The 19,050-nt window shown below is 31.5% G+C and overlaps 1 protein-coding gene and 1 pseudogene across 2 annotated transcripts; one reads left to right on the top strand and one right to left on the bottom strand.

The window, feature by feature from the left end:
* The first annotated feature begins 6,094 nt into the window (after positions 1–6,094).
* LOC111300191 (uncharacterized) lies at positions 6,095–8,553 on the top strand (annotated as a pseudogene). The gene is made up of 3 exons (XR_016329973.1): positions 6,095–6,287; positions 6,386–6,603; positions 6,692–8,553. The product of XR_016329973.1 is annotated as an uncharacterized LOC111300191 (transcript).
* Positions 8,554–17,951: 9,398 nt separating this feature from the next.
* LOC111300255 (EG45-like domain containing protein) lies at positions 17,952–18,825 on the bottom strand. Its single transcript, XM_022895889.2, has 3 exons — positions 18,647–18,825; positions 18,222–18,498; positions 17,952–18,106 (listed from the first exon to the last, which is right to left on the bottom strand). The coding sequence occupies exons 1-3, from the start codon at positions 18,765–18,767 to the stop codon at positions 18,100–18,102; spliced, it is 405 nt and encodes a 134-aa protein (XP_022751624.1). The 5' UTR covers positions 18,768–18,825; the 3' UTR covers positions 17,952–18,099.
* Positions 18,826–19,050: the final 225 nt, after the last annotated feature.

Raw genomic sequence — 19,050 nt, 5'->3', positions numbered from 1 at the left:
AAATTATGTGATATAAAGTTTTTAGATGAATTTTCTAAAAAATATCTTTCTGAATATCAAAAATTGGATGAAAAACATTCCAACTTTTGGTTACAACAATATTTTCTCAAACTTCCCTCACCATGGGATGAATTAAGTTCTCAAAATTACCCTGTTTACCTTGAGTTAAAACTCAAAACTGTTCATGCTGCAAATCCCAATATAGAACTTTATGATACTCTTGGATGTAGAATACACTACGTTCAAACCTAGGTAACAGAATACTGTTTAAAGCAAAAGGCTGCAAAACAGGTAAAATCCAAACTTTCGTATAAATAATGTACAAAGATTTTGGAAAATGAATTTGAATTTGGTTGTAACAAACAATCTTTTTCAAAGAAACCTCATTTTAAGAAAAAACGAAAATATTTTTGGAAAAAATGGAAACCTACAACTTTTAAACCTAAAAAAGGTAAATTTGTTGTTAAAAAGAAGAAAAAACCTTCTTCTAAAACAACTTGTAAATGTTTTTTTTGTGATCAAGAAGGTCACTATGCAAACGCTTGTCCTAACAAAGGAAAAAGTGGGAAGAAAATGATCAAAAAACTTGATGACAGTTTTTTTCAAATTTGTTTTGCTGAAGAATTATCTGATGAAGAAATTTATTATGAAGTTTTCTCTGAAACTGATTATAGTTCTTCTGACGATGAATCTCATTTTATTTTTATGCTGAATACTGAATCTAACACAAATAATGTTTCAGTTTCCTCTTCTACAAGTACAACCACTACCAACGAAGAAGGTATGATAAAACTCAAGAATATTATGAGAAAAACTCATTTTATTTCTGATGATAAAATTAAAGAATTACAGCTCATCAAACCAGATGAGATTTACAAGACAAGTTGGTTTAAAAAGTTCCAACCTTGGTCTAAACGTCATATAGAAAAACTATCTGGTGATACAGTCGTTACTGACACTAAACAAGGCTCAGTAGAAATTTCTCTTTTTTCCAAAAAGAAAATAAACAATTTTTTTTCTAAATATCCAAAGGTCAAATACATCCATATCGGAATGATTTTGATCACCATTAAACCACTATTCTTATCCACAAAGGATATGCCTATAATAGCTGTTTTAATGGACCACCATTTTCAAAACCCTGCTAATGCTGTAATCGGAGGAATCCAATCCAATTTAGCAGCAGGAGTAGTTTTATTTAAAGTTAAACCAAACTATTTTATTTCTATTTTTGATGAAAACATTGAAAAATGTTTGTGTCTTCGAATCAAAATACTCAATTCTGATTTCGAATACACATCGCATGATCTTTCAATCAACTGATCAGCGGTTTATGAATTTACAAATACTACTAATACTTCTATCAAATCGATAGATTCGAATATTATTGAAATTTTTGAACCAAACTCTTTTGATTCAGAAATTAAACCTAAATTAGTAAATCTCGCAGACTTGTCAATCTCAAAAGGATGGTGTCTCGAAGATCTTACTAGTACTTCTGAAAAACAGAAAGTTCCAAGTTTAGAATTTTTCTCATCAGAAAAAAATCTTTACTTTAAAAATCCAAATGAATCAACCAGTTTTAATCCAAACCTGGTTTTACCCCCAGTTAATATTTTTGAACATCAAACAGATGATGATATTGAGAATATAACTAGTAACCAATCTTTTTGTACTCCATATCGAAGTTTTTTTTCAGGATTTCAAGGTACCAACAGTACAGAAACCCTACGACGAGCAAATAGTATGCGCCACTCAGGTAATACAGAATCTGCTCAAATTCCTATTTTTACCGGAGATAATCCATCTCAGCAAGGTACAGTTGATAATCAAACCCATTATCATTCTGTTAACTCTATGATTAACTCACATACTTCTTCTTTTAGAAAACCTAGACATGAAGATATAAAAATGTTTCATTCTATAAATAATTTTCGCATTTCTAAAGAAATAATATCTTTTGCTAACAAAGTAAGATATTATACTTATGTTGAAGGTTATTTTTATTTTCAAAACTATAAACCCTATAGTTTGAATATTTTGATTGACACAGGAGCAACAATCTCTAGTTGTCGACCTAATGCTTTGCCGTCAACCAAATGGCAACCTATGAAGCATCCAATAATAATAGTCGGTATCGATGGTAAAAAAAACCATTGTTAACCTAAAGGCAAAAAATATACCTATTACCTTAAACGATAAAAAGTTTATTATACCTAAAATATTATGTTTTCCTAATATGCATGGAGACATGTTATTAGGAAATAATTTTATACATAAATATTTAACCTTTTCAGTTTTTACTGATTATCTTGTTTTTACTATTGACAAAAAATCAATAGATGTTCATTTATTATCCAAGCACAATCATGTTTGTGATAATGGTTTTCAACCAGAAATAACACATATTTCTGAACTTAAAGCTATTAATGAAAAATATTGGCTTTATAGAATTTTGCAGGAAAACTTCAGTGAAGACCCATTGAAGCTTTGGAAACGCAGTCCCAGATACTGTGAACTTACTCTCCAATCTCCAACAGAGATTATTCGAGTAAAACCAATGATTTATACCAAACAAGATATAGATGAATTTGAAGTTCAAATTTCAGAATTGCTCGACAAATGTCTGATAGAACCTACTACCCACATTCCAGTCCAGCATTTTTGGTAAAAAACCATTCTGAGATTAAACGAGGTAAACCCCGTATGGTTATTAATTACAAGAAATTAAACCAAAATCTTGTTTTTGATGGCTATTTTATCCCTCAAAAAGACGTTTTAATTAATTTAGCAAAAAATGCTAAATACTTTTCTAAATTTGATTGTAAGTCAGGTTTTTGGCAAATCATGCTCAATGAAACCTCTAAACCCCTTACTGCTTTTAGTGCACCAGTAGGCCATTACCAATGGACTGTTATGCCTTTCGGTCTATGCAACGCACCTCAAATCTTTCAGCGTTGGATGGACAGTATTTTCAGCAAACATAAATAATTTTGCTGTGTATATATTGATGATATTTTAATATTTTCTAATACTTTAGATGAGCACAGGAAATACCTGAATCTCATTGCTCAAGAATTTATTTTACACGGTATTATTTTAAGTCCCAAAAATGTTGAATTTGAAAAAACCGAAATTGAATTTCTTGGTCTTAATCTTTTTGCTAACTGAATAACCTTGCAGGATCACATTATTTCCAAGATTAAAGACTTTCCAGAAGAACTGGATAATGTCAAACAGCTACAGCAGCTGTTAGGTATACTTAATTATGGCAGGTAATTTTTCAAAAACCTTTCCAGAAAGGAAAGCTATCTTTTGCGTAAATTACGTAAAGATAATGATTTTGTCTGGACACCTAACGATTCTGATATTATCAAATAGATCAAATCAGATTTAACCATTATACCTAAGGTTTATCTACCTAAACAATGTGACCTATTAATATTAGAGACATATGCCAGTGATGAACATTGGGGATGCGTTTTAAAAGCTAAAAATCTACATCAAAAAGATGAATTGATTTGTGGATATAATTCTGGTAAGTTCAAACCGAACGAAATAAATTATATTATATTTGAAAAGGAATTATTAGCCATAAAAAATGGTGTACAGCGATTTCATATCTATTTAGCCCCGGAGTTCTTTATTATCTGAACAGATAACCAAGCAGTCAAAAACTTTCTCCAAAATAGAAAGCTTTCTGATAATCCCAGGCGAATTATGTGGTACAATTTTTTTTGTTCTTATCATTTTCAGGTAGAGTTCATCAACGGAGACAAAAATCTCCTTGCAGACTTCCTAAGTAGACCTCATGGATCGAGGAAAACACCCAATCCATGATACTAGTGGATGAAGAACTGTCAAGAAGAAATCAGGTAAAAAATCATCTTCTTCTTCTTCCTCTTCTACTCCTTCTTCTCCAAAACCCCAGATCTCTACAAATCCTAACCCAGGATTTAACTTTTACACTAATCCTAACCAAGGATTATACATCTACCAATAACCTCTATATCGACCCCCTTTTATGAGAATTCAACCAGAATACTCACAGTTTGCTCAAGATCCAAACGAATGGACTCCTATGAGTTATTCTCAAATTGTTTCTTCCACAGAACAACTGTTGGCAAGAACAAACTTCACATTCTCTAACACAGAGATAAAAGATTTTTATAATCCTGGACTTGAACCATAAGTCTACAGTTTGTTAAACAAAGTTTGGAAATCCCATCTCTCAGAAAACAAAACTAGCTTTCGAAAAGGGATGACCAACTTAGCTGAGTTCTTAGTCAAACAGGCTAAAGAATTTCAGAATTTTAAAGAAATAGCTTTCCAAAGTCTTCTATCAACAAATCTGCTAAAACAGCAAGATATTGATTTCTTTGCTTTGGAAGAAAATCAGTATAGTCTTCAAGAGATAAACAATTTCTTGAATTTATGTGAATATTTTGAGAAAGATAATTTTATTTCTTCTAAGCTAAACAAGCTTAAAAGAATTCTTCTCTTTGAAAAAGCTGCGGTGTTCTTAACCCCAGAACTATTCCAGCAAATTAACTCTTCTATTTTACAGTCAACAGAAACACTGTTGGTTGAAAAATTTTCAGAGTATTATACCTCTACTTATATGTATAGTACATCTTTTGGTGAGTACATACCTAAACTAAAGTTTCGACTTGATCACGAAAGTTTTGATATAAAAAGTATTGAACTTGGTTTAGTTGGACAAATAACTGTACAAAATTATTATTTTCACCTTTTAAAAGATTTTCCAGCTTTTATAAAGCAACGCTTTTTTGAATGTATCAAATGGTCAAAACACCTTTTTTACGTTCATTTTACTATATACAGTTTTTTGGGTACCTTTCAACGAGAAAGATTTTACCAACCTTATCAAATATGGGATTTGATACCGTATCCGGTGGACACTTTCTTCAACCTTATGATATACTTGATCCACCCACAGATCACATCGAATTCTCTGATGATTTAAACAAAATCATCTCTAAATATACCAAGCCTAACTCTTATCACTTCCAAACCGGAACTGACCTTATGGATAAAGCAAAATTCTTTTTCCATTTAGCCACCAAACAAGACTATCCAAAAATAGCCTGTTGGACAGATGGCAGACGCATTTTTGTAAAAAGATTCATTGAACCCCATGAAGATCTTGACATCGAAAATGCACCAGAAGCAATAGAGCTTTTGGATAAATTATCTAAAATGGAAGATCTGGATTATCCAACTGATCTCCTATATCAATATCAGGAAGGATGGCAACTATGGAACAAATCACATTCAGATTCTCCACACTCACCCCAGTCCCTTAACGAACTGGATGAAGAATTCCATAACCTAAACAATGCTATGGAAGGATAAATTGTGCCAATTCTAATCCAGAATAAGCCAGAATAAACAGCCGACACAAAAGGACAAAACTCCATTCGACGCCAACGACTAGCAGACAGAAAACACTGTAGTAGTCAACTGTAACAGAAGATAAAACGTCACTGTAGCAGTCACTGTAGCAGAAAAAGACAGAGACCTACTACGGAAGACACTGTAGCAAGTCACTGTAGCGGTACTGTAGATAAAATTCTACTGTACATTGTAGCGGGCAACTGTACAGACTACTGTTCATAAGATAGAATTTTTCTATTTAAGGAGGTTCATTGTAAAGTTAGAGGCAGAACTTCCAATCTCCTACTTCCTCACACTCTCTCTTACACTTTCTCTCTCTAATCTTTTGTCTTCTAATATATATATATATATATATATATATAGCTTTTGTAATCTTTTATACATACATCCTTCCGCACCTCCCTTGCATAATATACTGCAACTACTTAAGTTTCAGACTGTCTTGAAGCTCGAGAATTTAAATCTAATTTCAATCTTGGAATAAACTATGAGAAGAGAGAAGACTACTAGTGATTTGTGGAATTGAGGCAGTGGCCTGGCTGGGGCGTGTGGCTCTCAGCATGTAACTGCCTTCCACTGCCACTGAAAGGTTATCTGGTAATTCACTCCTATCGACACATCTTTCACAGCACCAAAGCAGCCACGCCACTTCACTCGACTCAAACTCTTTCTTTAATTTCCTTTTATTTCATTTCCAATTTCCAACGACTCTGTTCCCCTGCCACTTGTTCTTATATCAAGTTCAAATCATGTCATCAGCTGTGGTTGCAGGTACCTCTTCTTGCTCTGCCGCCTTCACCAGCAGGAACCACTGCATCAAAGCTATCCCAACCCCATCTCCCAAGGCATTCACACCTTTCACTTCCCAGGTATGAATGAAATGCGTGTGCCATCAGATCCTTTCAAAATGCTTTTACTTCCATATCCCATTGACAGAAACCTCTCATTTTTGTCCATGCACGTAAAGAAACCACATTCCAAGGCCTGTCTCTTCAAGAGGCCAAAAGGGGTGTCTCACGTTTCTTCCTAGATGAAAGAAAGGGCACCTTCAGTTCCTGCCATGCAAGAAGAGGAATTGAGATCACTGCAAGAACTGTTGGTGCTTCAAAAACTATAGAGGTTGAGGTTGACAGGCCCCTAGGCTTGACATTAGCTCAGAAGAAAGGAGGTGGTGTAGTTATTACTGTAAGTTGCAGATTCGGTGCTCCTTCCAACATTGATACGGGTCATGATCATGGATATTTATTCACTGTGGATTTTGAATTGGTTATAGGCCGTTGATGGGAGTGGGAATGCTGCACAAGCAGGGCTTAAAGCAGGGGATCAGTATTTTACACTAGCAGTTTCTTTGGGGATAAGCCTTGGCCTTCGGATATGCTTGGATTTACTAAAACTGCCATACGGTCAAAGCCAGATTCGGTCTATTTTATAGTTAGCAGGTTTCCCTTCTTGTCTAAATTTAACTTCTTTGCTTTATGTTTCACTTCCGTTTATTGTATTAGTTGCATAATTTTGACGAATGTGTAGAGGAGAAAAGTTGTTGATAATTGGATATCAATTCATGGTATAGTAAGCAAAATGCAACATTTCTTCTTTGTTGTGGGTTTATGGGCCATAGATAAAAAGGTCATATTTCTTTTGCATTAGAGGAAAAAAACAATAATGCAAATCCAATATGGTAGTGTTTTTTTTTCTTTTGTACTTTTTGAGTTTTTACCATTCAATAAATTCCTTATTAATCAAGAAAAAAAAGGGGAGCTTGTCAGAGGGGTGAGGCAAACAAGGGTCCTTTTCTTCCATTTCTTCTTTTCTTTCCCCGTTGGCAATATTGCTGCTAAACCTCCTTCAGAATTGTTTTTTGTTTCTTGAAGAATATGAATGTTTTGCAATTAGAAGATATAAAATGACCACTCACCTATAAAAGGAGACAAATTGGAAGTTTTGTGCTTTGTCCTGCTTCACAATTAGAGTGATAGAACATGTTTCTCCCTTCCAGATAATGTATCTCATTGCTTATGTTCATTAAATGTTGGCTTATCAGCTAATATTCCTATTTTTAATTATTGTTGCTTCTTCTGCTTCAATTTTTTTCTTTATTTCTAAATGAAGAACTTCACTAAAGATTGACAACAAACTTGCCATCTGTTGTATTCGGTTACTAGTAACACAATGATAAAATGTTTTAGCGTTGTCAATGGTTTCAACTTGATAGAACTGATGTTTTTGGTGGATTTCATGACAGTATCAGATGAACTTCATTTATATATTGCATGCTTAAATTTGTAGTGATTAACTACGATCCTACCATGAGACCATCTACCGTTAATTGAAAATACGTTTTATAAATAGCTTGTATAGCCTAAACAGATGTTATAAAACAACAAACAATATATATTAATTCCTTAAAGTTGTCTAGAAATTAATTGCATAACAATCAGAATCAATCTATCACAAAACTGGTTAGATACATATATATGATATCGCAATTAATACAACCCTAACTCATCTATGTAATCTAACCCTGGAAACAAACGATCAATCTTTTTCTGATCAACCTTCAAGGATTGCTCTCGCTTCTTGGGTCTTCTCAACCGCTTCACACCTGCCAAGGCTTCGATCGCTGCTATGTCCTCTTCAACCTCTGCTTTCGAAAGCGTAACCGATAAAAGTCGCTTCTTTTCTCCCTTCTTTGCTGCTTTCCTCGGTTGAATACTATTCTGATCATCAGGTTGATTAGTCTGATCATTCACAGGCAAACAGCTAGTAGATTCTTTGGATATTGTTGTTGGTTCACTTTCAACCACGAGGGAGCCAATGGGATGATGTTTTAGACGGATCTTTAACACAATCTTATTCTCGGGTTTCTGATATGAAGGCTTTGGATTTGAAGGGTCGGTAACCGAATGAGAGATTTTTTTATTCAAGGAAGATGACAACGGAGGCAACGAGAAGCGATGTATAGGCTCAGACAAATTTGCAGATGCCATAACTTTATTTCTTCTGTATACAAGGAAGGAATTGACATGCTAAAATTTTACCTCGCGATTATGCATGTCTATACTGTATATAGATTGTAATCTCTCATGAAATATTCGTTTTGCCCTTCCAGTTTATTTAATTGCTTGAAATTTGTCCGAAAAGACCACAAATAGCCCTCCTGTGCTAATGATAGAAATACCCTTCTTTTGAATAGTAAACTACTATAATACCCTTTTTTTCTTAAATGATAAAATCACTCATCTTATAAATGTCAAATCACTATAATGCTTGTTATGCCTTAAATAATGAAAATATCCCTCTTATAACTATCGAATTACTATAATACCATTATATCATAATTACGAAAATATTTTTCATCTTATAATTAACTAAAATTATTATAATATCCCTTTTATTATAATTATAAAAATATTTCTACTAGTATGATTGAGCAAAATTACTATAATATCTTTTTTATCATAATTACGAAATGCTTTCGTACCAAAATTGTTTAAAATTAATTATAATGCTTTTTATCGTAATTATAAAAATATCCTTATTATTGTTTCATAAGAAGTTAATATGTACTATTTTATTTAAAAATTACCACAATATCCTATTTAATTTACGTATTAAATTTTAATATAATATAAATTAATCATATATTAAATTACTAAAATGGTCTTATTATCGTTTTATAGAAATTTGACATGTAGAGTTCTATTTGAAAATTGATATAATATTTTTATTAAATTACAAATATTAAATTTTAACATAATATAAAATTAATTATATATTAAATTACTAATCTCATTGAGATTATCAAAATCCTTCTATGGTTCTTTGATTAAAAGTTGACACTTATCTTAAATGATTATAATATTTTTTATCATAATTACAAAAATATCTTTTTTTATCATAAATGAGTTGAAATTATAATAATAACCTTCTTAGCATAAGTTGGCAAAATTATTGTCGCCCTTACTATCATAATTATGAAAATGCCCCCTTCTACCATAATTTTTTAAAATTATTATAATACCCATTCCACCATAATTATAGAAATACTTCTAATATTATAATGATCAAATTTACTATAATATCCTCTTACTATAATTACGAAACTACCCCTTTAATTACTTTATAATTACATATTAAAATTTAACATATATATAACAATATGAAATTAATTCTTTTAAAAATGACTATAATGTCCTTCTAATTAGTTGACAATTGAATGACATGTGTCCAAAGTGACTATAATGCCCCTCATTCTATAATCAACTAAAATTATTATAATATTCCTCCTATTATAAGTACTGAAATACCTTCTTATCATAATTGGTCAAAGCTATTAAAATGCTCCTATTGCCATAATTATGAAAATACCTTCATACTATTATTGGTTAAATTACTATAATACCTCACCTACCATAGTAAAATTTTGGTTCTTTTTTTTTTTTTAAATTAAGTTAAATGGGTGATGATATTGGTGGCCTTTGATTTAATTGGTAAATGAATTTGAATTTAATAATTGATCAATATTGATAATAAGTAAATACTATATTAGTAGACTAAATTGTTATGTGTGTAATATTGGATTTGAATTTAATCTATACAATTTTTTAAAAAGTAGTCTTCCTTATTTAAAATAGAAATAAACACCTATATAATTGCATTTGCGTGACACGATTAGAGTATCAGTTTTTTTTTTTTTTCAAAAGATTATATTTTTCAAAAATAAAAAATAAAAAGTCAACAAATACTAAAAATAATTTAAATTTTTAATTTATTATTAAATTAAAAAATTAAAAAATTTACAACATAGGCGTAGTCGAGGTTATTTTTTAATATATTTAATATGTTAAGATTTATATATATGTAATATATATATGTATATATGTATTACTAATACAAAAATACTTACATATTGAAAAGTATAAAAAAATTGGTACACATTTAATATACATTTAACATATATATTTAAATTTTAATATTCTCATTACTAATGTAACAATCGTAAATGTATACATAACTATATTAATTTTTAATACCAAATCCAAAATAATAAACTGCTAAAGATTAAAGAATAAAATAATGATGTATCGTACTAATATTATTATTTATATTTTATTTATATTAATAATATAAAAAATAATTTAATAATAATTATTAAATTAGTATCATAATTAAATGTTTAAAATAATCTTCTTATGGTATATTGAATAACTAATTAGGTATCATAATTAAAAATTAAAATAATTGTTATAATTTGTACTAAATTAAAATAAATATAAAAATGTGGTAAATGCGTTTTTGTATCGTGTCACGTGTTAAACGTGTATCCATGTGACACATTTTATTTAAATATATATTTTTTATGTTTTACATGCGTTTTGACGTGTCAACACATATAAGACATGAATTGTATTGTATCAAAATTTGTGTCAACATAAATAAATACAAAACACTTCTTTTTAAAACACATAAACAACTTTTTTCGTATTATTTTCGTATTGTATTATCGTATTGTGTCTAAAATTGTTAGGTCTAGTGTTAAGGCAAGAACATTATCGGCTGGCCATTAGGAAGGATGCAACTTACTAGGTTTGAAGATGTGATAAATGTTCAAAGTTTGCCCATATCTAACACTTACCCTCAGCTGAGTTGACTCTAATAATATACTCATGGCCCTTCATGGAATGGGAGATGGATTTGCTCGAACCATCCACCACGTTCCTTAGGCAAAGAAAGTTTGTACTTGTAGCTATTGATTATCTCGATCTATAATAATAGACAACAAAAAGTAATCTAATAATCCAAAGTTGAAATAATGGTGTTTCAACCTTAGTATTAACCTGAAATTCAACTTGGTTGCTAACCCACAATTTAATGGCCAGGCCTAGGTAGCGAACAAAACTATACTTAAAGCTCTGAAGAAGAGATTAGATGATGCTAAGGGAAAATGAGCTAAAGAACTTCTTGGAGTATTATGGGCATTAAGAACTAGCACCGAGGTCCTATTTAGCCTTTAGAATAGAGATCGTGGTATCGATTGAGATAAGCTTGTCGAGCTTCTGTGTTAAACTAAGCAATGACAAAAGAAACGAAGAAGTTTTAAGAGTTAACCTAGACCTAACCTAGGAGTAAAATGATGCAGCTTTGACAAGAATAGTTCAGCAAAAAGTCTTAAACTACTATAATAAGAGGGTTCAACCAATGTATATATATATATATTAATGTATATATAACTATATTAATTTTTAATACCGAATCCAAAATAATGGCTACAAAAGATTAAAAAATAAAATAATGATGTATAGTATAATATTATTATTTATATTATTAATATAAAAATAATTTTATAATAATTATTAAATAAGTGTCAAAATTAAATATTTAAAATAATCTTCATATGGTATGTTGAATAGCTAATTAGTTATCATAATTAAAAGATTAAAAATTAAAATAATTTTTATATATTTATACTAAATTAAAATAAATATAAAAATGTGTTAAAAGTGTTTTTGTGTCATGTCACGTGTTAAACATGTATCCATATGACACATTTTTTTAAACGCATATTTTTGTGTTTTATATGTGTTTAGACGTGTCAAAATGTATAAGACGTGAATTGTGTCATGTTGAAATCTGTGTCGATATGAATAAACACAAAACACCTTTTTTAAAAACATATATACGACTTTTTTCATATTGTTTTTGTATCATATAATTGCATTGTGTCTAAAATTGCTAGGTCTAGTGTTAAGGCAAGAACATTACCGACTGACCATCAAGAAGGATGCAACTGACCAAGTTCAAAGATGTGATAAATATAAAAAATTTGCCCATGTCCAACACTTGCCCTTAGTTGAGTTGATTTCAATAATAAGCTCATGGCCTTTCATAGAATGAGGGATGGATTTGATCAGACCATTTACCATTTTTCCTAGGCAAAGAAAATTCGTATTTGTACTTGTTGATTATCTCAATCTATAGTAATAGACAACAAAAACCAATTTGATAACCTGAAGTTGAAAGAATGATGTTTCAACCTCAGTATTAACTTGAGATTCAACTTGGTTGCTCATCCACAATCTAATGGCCAAGCCTAGGTAGCTAACAAAACTATAGTCAAAGCTCTGGATAAGATATTGGATGATGCAAAGGGAAAATGGGCTGAAAAACTTTTTGGAGTATTATGGGCATTAAGAACTAGCACTAAGGTCCTATTTAGCCTTTAGAACAAAAATTGTGGTACCAATTAAGATAGGCTTGTCGACCTTTTATGTTGAATTAAGCAATGACAAAGAAAATGAATAAGCTTTAAAAGTCAACCTAAACCTAACCTAAGAGCAAAATGATGTAGCTTTGACAAGAATAGTTGTACATCAACAGAAAGTCTCAAGCTATTATAATAAGAAGGTTCAATCGAAAGAGAGACATAAAGGCAACCTAGTACTTAGAAAAGTTGAAGTTTCAAGTATTGATAATTGAAAAGAAAAATTGACACCAAATTGGGAATGATCATATATTGCTAAAGAAATTGCCCAACTTAGATTGAATAAAAATCCCAACTCGAGGAAGTGAAATGTGGATAATTTAAGATCTACTATCAATAAAGGCTATACGATTGAGCTAATTTATGAGTTTCTTATCTGCAAGATTGTAAATTCAATATCCAAGGTAAATAAAGTTCAAAGTTGAATAAATTCATCCATGAATGTCCATTGAAAATCCTTACAAAACTCTCTACCTAACTTAAAGATGAAACTAACCTAATCCTTAATTAAAATTTAAGAAAAGATCATACAAAGCCACAATAATATCATACTTGCATACTGAGCTAAATGGTTATATTAAATCAAGTAACATCAAGCTCAAAGATGTAAATGGAGAATAAAAACTAAATTTCATTAATAATAATGAATAATTACATGATTTAAAAAATATATATAAACATAAATAAATCCTAAAAATTTGCTTAAGGGATAGGTCAGACTGTATCCTCAAGCTAGGCTTCAATAGTAGGTACCTTAGGCTCATCGATCTAAGTTTCAAGATTTTCAATAGCTTACCCTTCATTCTGGTCAGCTCCAGCCATAATAGCAACTTGATCAATCTCCATATTGCCTTTATCCAGTTGCTGCTACTCATTAGCTTGGTCATCTTCCTCGACAGTAGCTTGTTAGGTTTTTAAGTTGTTGATGTCGATCATAGAAAAATTGAGGCTGGCATATATGAAGTTTACCTCTTTCAACACTAAGTAAAAAGGCCAACCACCTATTATCAAGCAAAGTTTGTCTACATATTGTAGAAGTTACGGATTGAAGGAAGTTCTCCACAGCTCATTGCTTAGTTTTTTTGGAAGCTTGAAGTTCATTTTTCATACATTATGCTTTAGCTAGAGCTATAATCAGTTTGAGATCGAGCCACTGATGAAAAGACTCAATTGTGGCTTTGTGGATGGACATTTCTTTTATTTGATAGGATGAGCTCTCAACCATCTTGTCAAGTTCATTGTTTGTCTTTTTATACTCAACGTTGGAGATCTTGATCTTTTTGATGCTCTCTATAACTGAGTTAATATCTTTTGTATATATTTTCAAATCCTTCTTAACCTTGTAGAGGTAAACAAAAGTCTTATAAGTATGCACTAAGGTCGGACCTATATTTTAAAAGGTAGATTAAAGAAGCTGATCATAATCTATAGGACAAAAAAAAAGTTGAACTTAGGCTTTGTAAAATTTTTGAACTTAAAAAAAAAAAATAATCTGCAACTTACCCTTTTTATGAAAGCTCTTTTTTCACATTGAACTCCAAGGTCACAGAGTATTTGCTCGAAAAAAGTTAGACCTCAAATGTAGCATCAAAAGATAAAGATTGAATTCTTGGCTTCTTTTAAGGCTTTTACACGACCACTTTTTATTTTAGTTTCTACATTGCTACAAGACTTTTACCATTGGTCTAAAAATACTAAAGAGGTGGGTTCATGATTTTAATGCTATGATATGGACCATCGAGCTGAGAAAGATCCTTTTTTCTCTCTTTTCCCTTAAAAAGCTAAGTAAACATGGTCATGTCAAAACTCGATTTCTTTTGACTAGCCATATCTTTAATTGAAAAAACTAACTTGAGAGTTAGAAGATATTTAAACTAAAAAATAGTTATGGTAAGAAGATTATCTAATATCCAACCTTCTTAAAGACACCAAGAGAGGTAAGTTCATTTACATTTATCACTAGTTTCCCATTTTCAAAGAAATCATTTATTGTATCTCAAGCCCCGAGCTCATCATTGGTCAAAGGTCCTGTATTAGCATCTTCAAATAAGGTTAATAAATTATTTATTTTCTAAACACTTTTGATCATCTAGACATAAGCTCGATTTTCAAGTTTTTATTGAGCTCGGCTAATTGACAAAAATTCTTCTAGAGAAACAAGCTGTAACATAATACCAGCTCTTATCATAAGGATGTTTTTTAATGGCAACAAATTCCCTGAAGAGTTTTATAAAAAGAAGATCTAACTTTTTACAAAGAATAATTAAACCTACTATATGCCTAAAAGAATTGGAGGCGAGTTGAGTGATTGTTAAATTATAACATATAGAAGTTAAACAATAAAAAATGAAAAGAAAACCTAAGATAGACCAAGATGAAGTCCCAGTAAACGTATAAATTATCATATTCTATTAAATCGATCACCATATCTTTAGACTTGAGCATAGTTACTTTGTGCCTAACACATGGGGAGTGTAGAAAGGTTTAAACGTATCAACGACGATGTTAGAACCTTTTGCTTCATCATCATCACCTTTAACCCCTTCTCAACTTGGTCAGACCTATCAGCCTGCCTAGATCCCTAAACCTACTCAGTTTTGAAAGCATTGTCGCTAGTTCATTTGGCCATTAGAGATTGAAAAAATTCTTAAACCTGTGTAAAACTAGGGTCCTACATGACATTGAAGGAAGACCATGATGACTTAGAAATAAAAGACTCAGAATCAGATGATAATCCATAATCAGGTCTAAGAGCATACCTATTATGGTTTGGGCACTAAAAAGAATTATTAAAAGTTTAACAACAATGGGGTTTGGCTAGAAAAAGTATTTAGGGGAGGAATTAAGGAGGAAATGGTTGAAGCAAGTAAGAAAAGGTTAGAAGAAAGAGCCAAACTAACCATATTGGTTTGGATAAGAGGATTTTAGAGGTCAAAATCTATTGTTGCCAAAAGTTAATTCATATCGTGGAGAATCCTCTCAGGTTAAGCTCGTGCATTCTTTCCAAGCTATTTTTTGCCTTTTACAAACATTGGATTCAATCATGAGTTAGGTCGACTATAGTCTCTTCTTGCAATAATAAAATGGACATCATCATCTAACCTTTCCTTACCTCTACCTTATCTGGGCCAAGCTGACCTTTCTTGGCTTTTACCATAAAGTTAAATAATTCTGAACTAGAAGACATATTAAAAGTTAAGAGACATACCAAGGAAATCAAAGGTAATGAAAAGATTGAACAAAGAAAAATGAAAAAGCTTTGCATGATTAGTGAAAAAATAGATTGACACAAGAGTAGAAAGGTAATGAAAATGCTAAAAGTGTGAAGAAATAAAGGTCTCAAGCATGCTTTACATAGGCAAAGCCCAAATCGGATAAGTGGTCCTAATTAAGCCACGTCTCATTGTATGAATTAAGGATAACCATTCAGCTTTTCTGTTAAAATTCAAAAAACTATCCAAAATTTTAAATCCCACTTAAATTTCTCTTTCTTTAATAAATGCTGATTTAGATAAATCAACAACCAACTTACTCAAAAAATTATTTCGAGTGCCACATCGATGATATTGTACATGCAACACAAAATGAAGCTTCAAGTTAGAATACCACGGCCACTTAAGCAAATAAATTGGTAAAAACCACATTGGACCTACCATGAAGACTATCTCCTTGTCACTACACTACAAAAGCGTTATAATCTTAAAAAATCCATGCTCAATGCTTAGCTCGACTCTGATGTCAATAGATCAGCCAAATCGACCTTTCAATCATCTGACACCTCAGACTATTTGATAAAAGGATAAACTTTTAAAGATTTTATGGTTATAAAGGCATAATAGACTTTTTCTTTTAAAATGTGACTCATCAACAAAGCGAGAGTACTTTATTCATTCCAGCCTGAGCTGAAGTGACAAGCCGACCTAAAATCTAGGGATCCGTATCAATTCGTTTATTTCAACATTTCAACTAAAAGCACATGGGTATGTTGACTTGTCATCTTTCAATTAGACTTCCACTTGCCAGGTCGAGTTAGCATTATCAATCTTAAACCCGACTTTCAAAGCTTGGACCACCTAGGCTAGTACTTTCATCCTATAGGTATAAATAGCCCTACTCATCCCAAGTAGGTGTATTCAGTTCCTTTTTTCTCTTTTTAAGATTTTTCTCTTTCTCTCTCTTTCCGAGCATTGACTTGATTGTTGGAGTACAAACACTAGAGAAATCTCCAATCTTTGCTTCTAACCAATGTCCGATCTTGTGATTTCAAGTTTTTGAACTTGTTGGACCGCTCAACACCAACCTATACCATGAACTTGTCTTAACAAAATACATCCCGATTATTTTTTATTCTTAATTTTTTATTCCAGAGAAAAAATATAGCTTTAATCAAAATTTAGATATAGTTTTTTTTTTTAATATTTGAGATTATCAAAATTTAAATTTAAATTATTATAATTAAAAATATAATACTTTATTAATTAATTGATAGAGAATGTTGGCTATTTAAATATAGCTTTAATCAGATCAGCCTATCCCTTTGCGCTGAAAACCCTGCAAATCAGAAGACTAAAAAGCATTCGCGAAGTCATAATGTTTCACACGTTCACCGTTAACACATTTTATACAAGAAAGAAAAAAAAGAGAGCATTCTTGGTGCATACCGACTGTAATTAATTCTGATTTTGCCTGAATCAAGGTTTACAATCTTAGCAAAAGCAGCTCGAGAAAGGTCTTTTCATGCCAAGCAAAGTACTTTATCAAGTCATTACATATTTACTTATTTGTTAATTAATTTCCACTGAATTGGTGTGCACCTAAGTCCGACGCTTAATCGACTAGGTACAAGTTACATAGCCGTCAAAAAAGACTTTTGCGCCTGCTTTTGCGATTGCTAAACGAGAGGATTCCAATTAAATCCTCTTATAGCAAATGGATATAGCGATGGATATTATAATACAAAAAATATTAAATGTCCCATTATCACATATTTAAGTTTTATTTTGTGTATGTGAATTTTGTTTAATTGTCTATTAAATTGTTGGTTATTGATTTGATTCTTTTTATGTATATGAAATTTTATTTTATTATTTATAATTATAGTTTTTACTCTTCTTTTTTAATTATATAATAGTTTTGATTAATTTTATTGGCTAGTCCTTTCCAATTCAGAGGTTCACATAAATTAACTGTGTCTAGAGGATCACCAGTATATACCATGTTTCAATCTTAGGTTGAAATTAATGTTCAAGAGATTAGCTTTAACTAGTCTGAATTAACTTTAAATTACGAGAACAGAATAATTCTCCTGGATATTCTTATTTGAGTATTTGCTAGGCAACAGAGATTACAAATCGGCTGTTTATTTAGATATAATTATCATCAGCCTGTCGCTTGGAGTTCCATTGTCTTCATGTCCCCATTTATACCCTGCAATTTTATAAAAAAAAAAAAAGAAAAAAAACTTATTTTTTTTACTTCTGTATATTAATGGATTAAAATTTAGATCAATTTAAGAAATTTTAACTAAATTTCTCCCACTTACTCATTGTACTCGATTTGGATTTTGCCTGCATTAGGGTCAGCAATCATGGCAAAAGCCTCTTGAGAAAGGTCAATGGTTCCCTGGCACCCTGGAGGACAGTAATCCACAACTGTTACGACAATGGAGCCACCCCGGCAAGGCTGTGGCACGCCAAGGTTGGTGGCTCCGGTGCACCTCACACTGTACCTTTTATTGCATGCTGCCCTGTTGTTCCATATAGCATCACTCGCTGCCGCGATCATAACTCCATCGTTTTGAAATCCATTGCATGAAGAAGCTGCCAATGCAAACAATGCTTAACAAATTTTGCAATATTATTATAGCATCTGCTACTGGTTGAATGCAAATTTTTGAATGGGCACTAAACAAAGGTCACTACGATATCTTTAATTATGCAGGCAAAGAGACTGGGGATATATACTTACGGACATATGGAGGAGTATAGAACGTAGCAGTTCCTTGAATGGCAGATGCAACCGATACAAGGGTTGCTGCAGCCATTGCCATCATCATGATCATTACCGCAGCTCTCGCCCCCTCAGCCATTTTTTTTTTCCTCAATGAAGTCTAAGTGTTCGTTGTGCAGAGAGGAAAGCTTGTATTCCCCTTTATTTATAGATGGAAACCTTAAAAGCCAAAGGGCCATAACTCTCATAAATGGTCAAGACAATGAAAATTACTTTTTCATTTTACTGGAAATGTTGAAGTACTAGATGTTTGAAAAGTGTACAGGAACGTTGCGGTCTTGATGGATTATTCCAAATGTTACCATCGTGGAAAAGTAAGAGAAGACTTTTCCCGCTGCCTTGCAATAGCAATTGCCAATTAG

This window comes from Durio zibethinus, chromosome 18 (genome assembly GCF_047325235.1).
Source record: "Durio zibethinus cultivar Kanyao isolate XHJ-2024 chromosome 18, ASM4732523v1, whole genome shotgun sequence".
Classification (NCBI taxonomy): Eukaryota; Viridiplantae; Streptophyta; class Magnoliopsida; order Malvales; family Malvaceae; genus Durio; species Durio zibethinus.
This window is presented reverse-complemented; position numbering and strand designations above follow the sequence as displayed.

What these genes read in the sequence shown, in the direction of transcription:
- LOC111300255 (XM_022895889.2), bottom strand. Translation starts at nt 18,767, where the DNA reads ATGGCTGAGGGGGCGAGAGCTGCGGTAATGATCATGATGATGGCAATG. An exon ending in CTATACTCCTCCATATGTCC is followed by an intron (nt 18,499 to 18,646) that starts GTAAGTATATAT and finishes TTGCATTGGCAG; the next exon opens with CTTCTTCATGCAATGGATTT.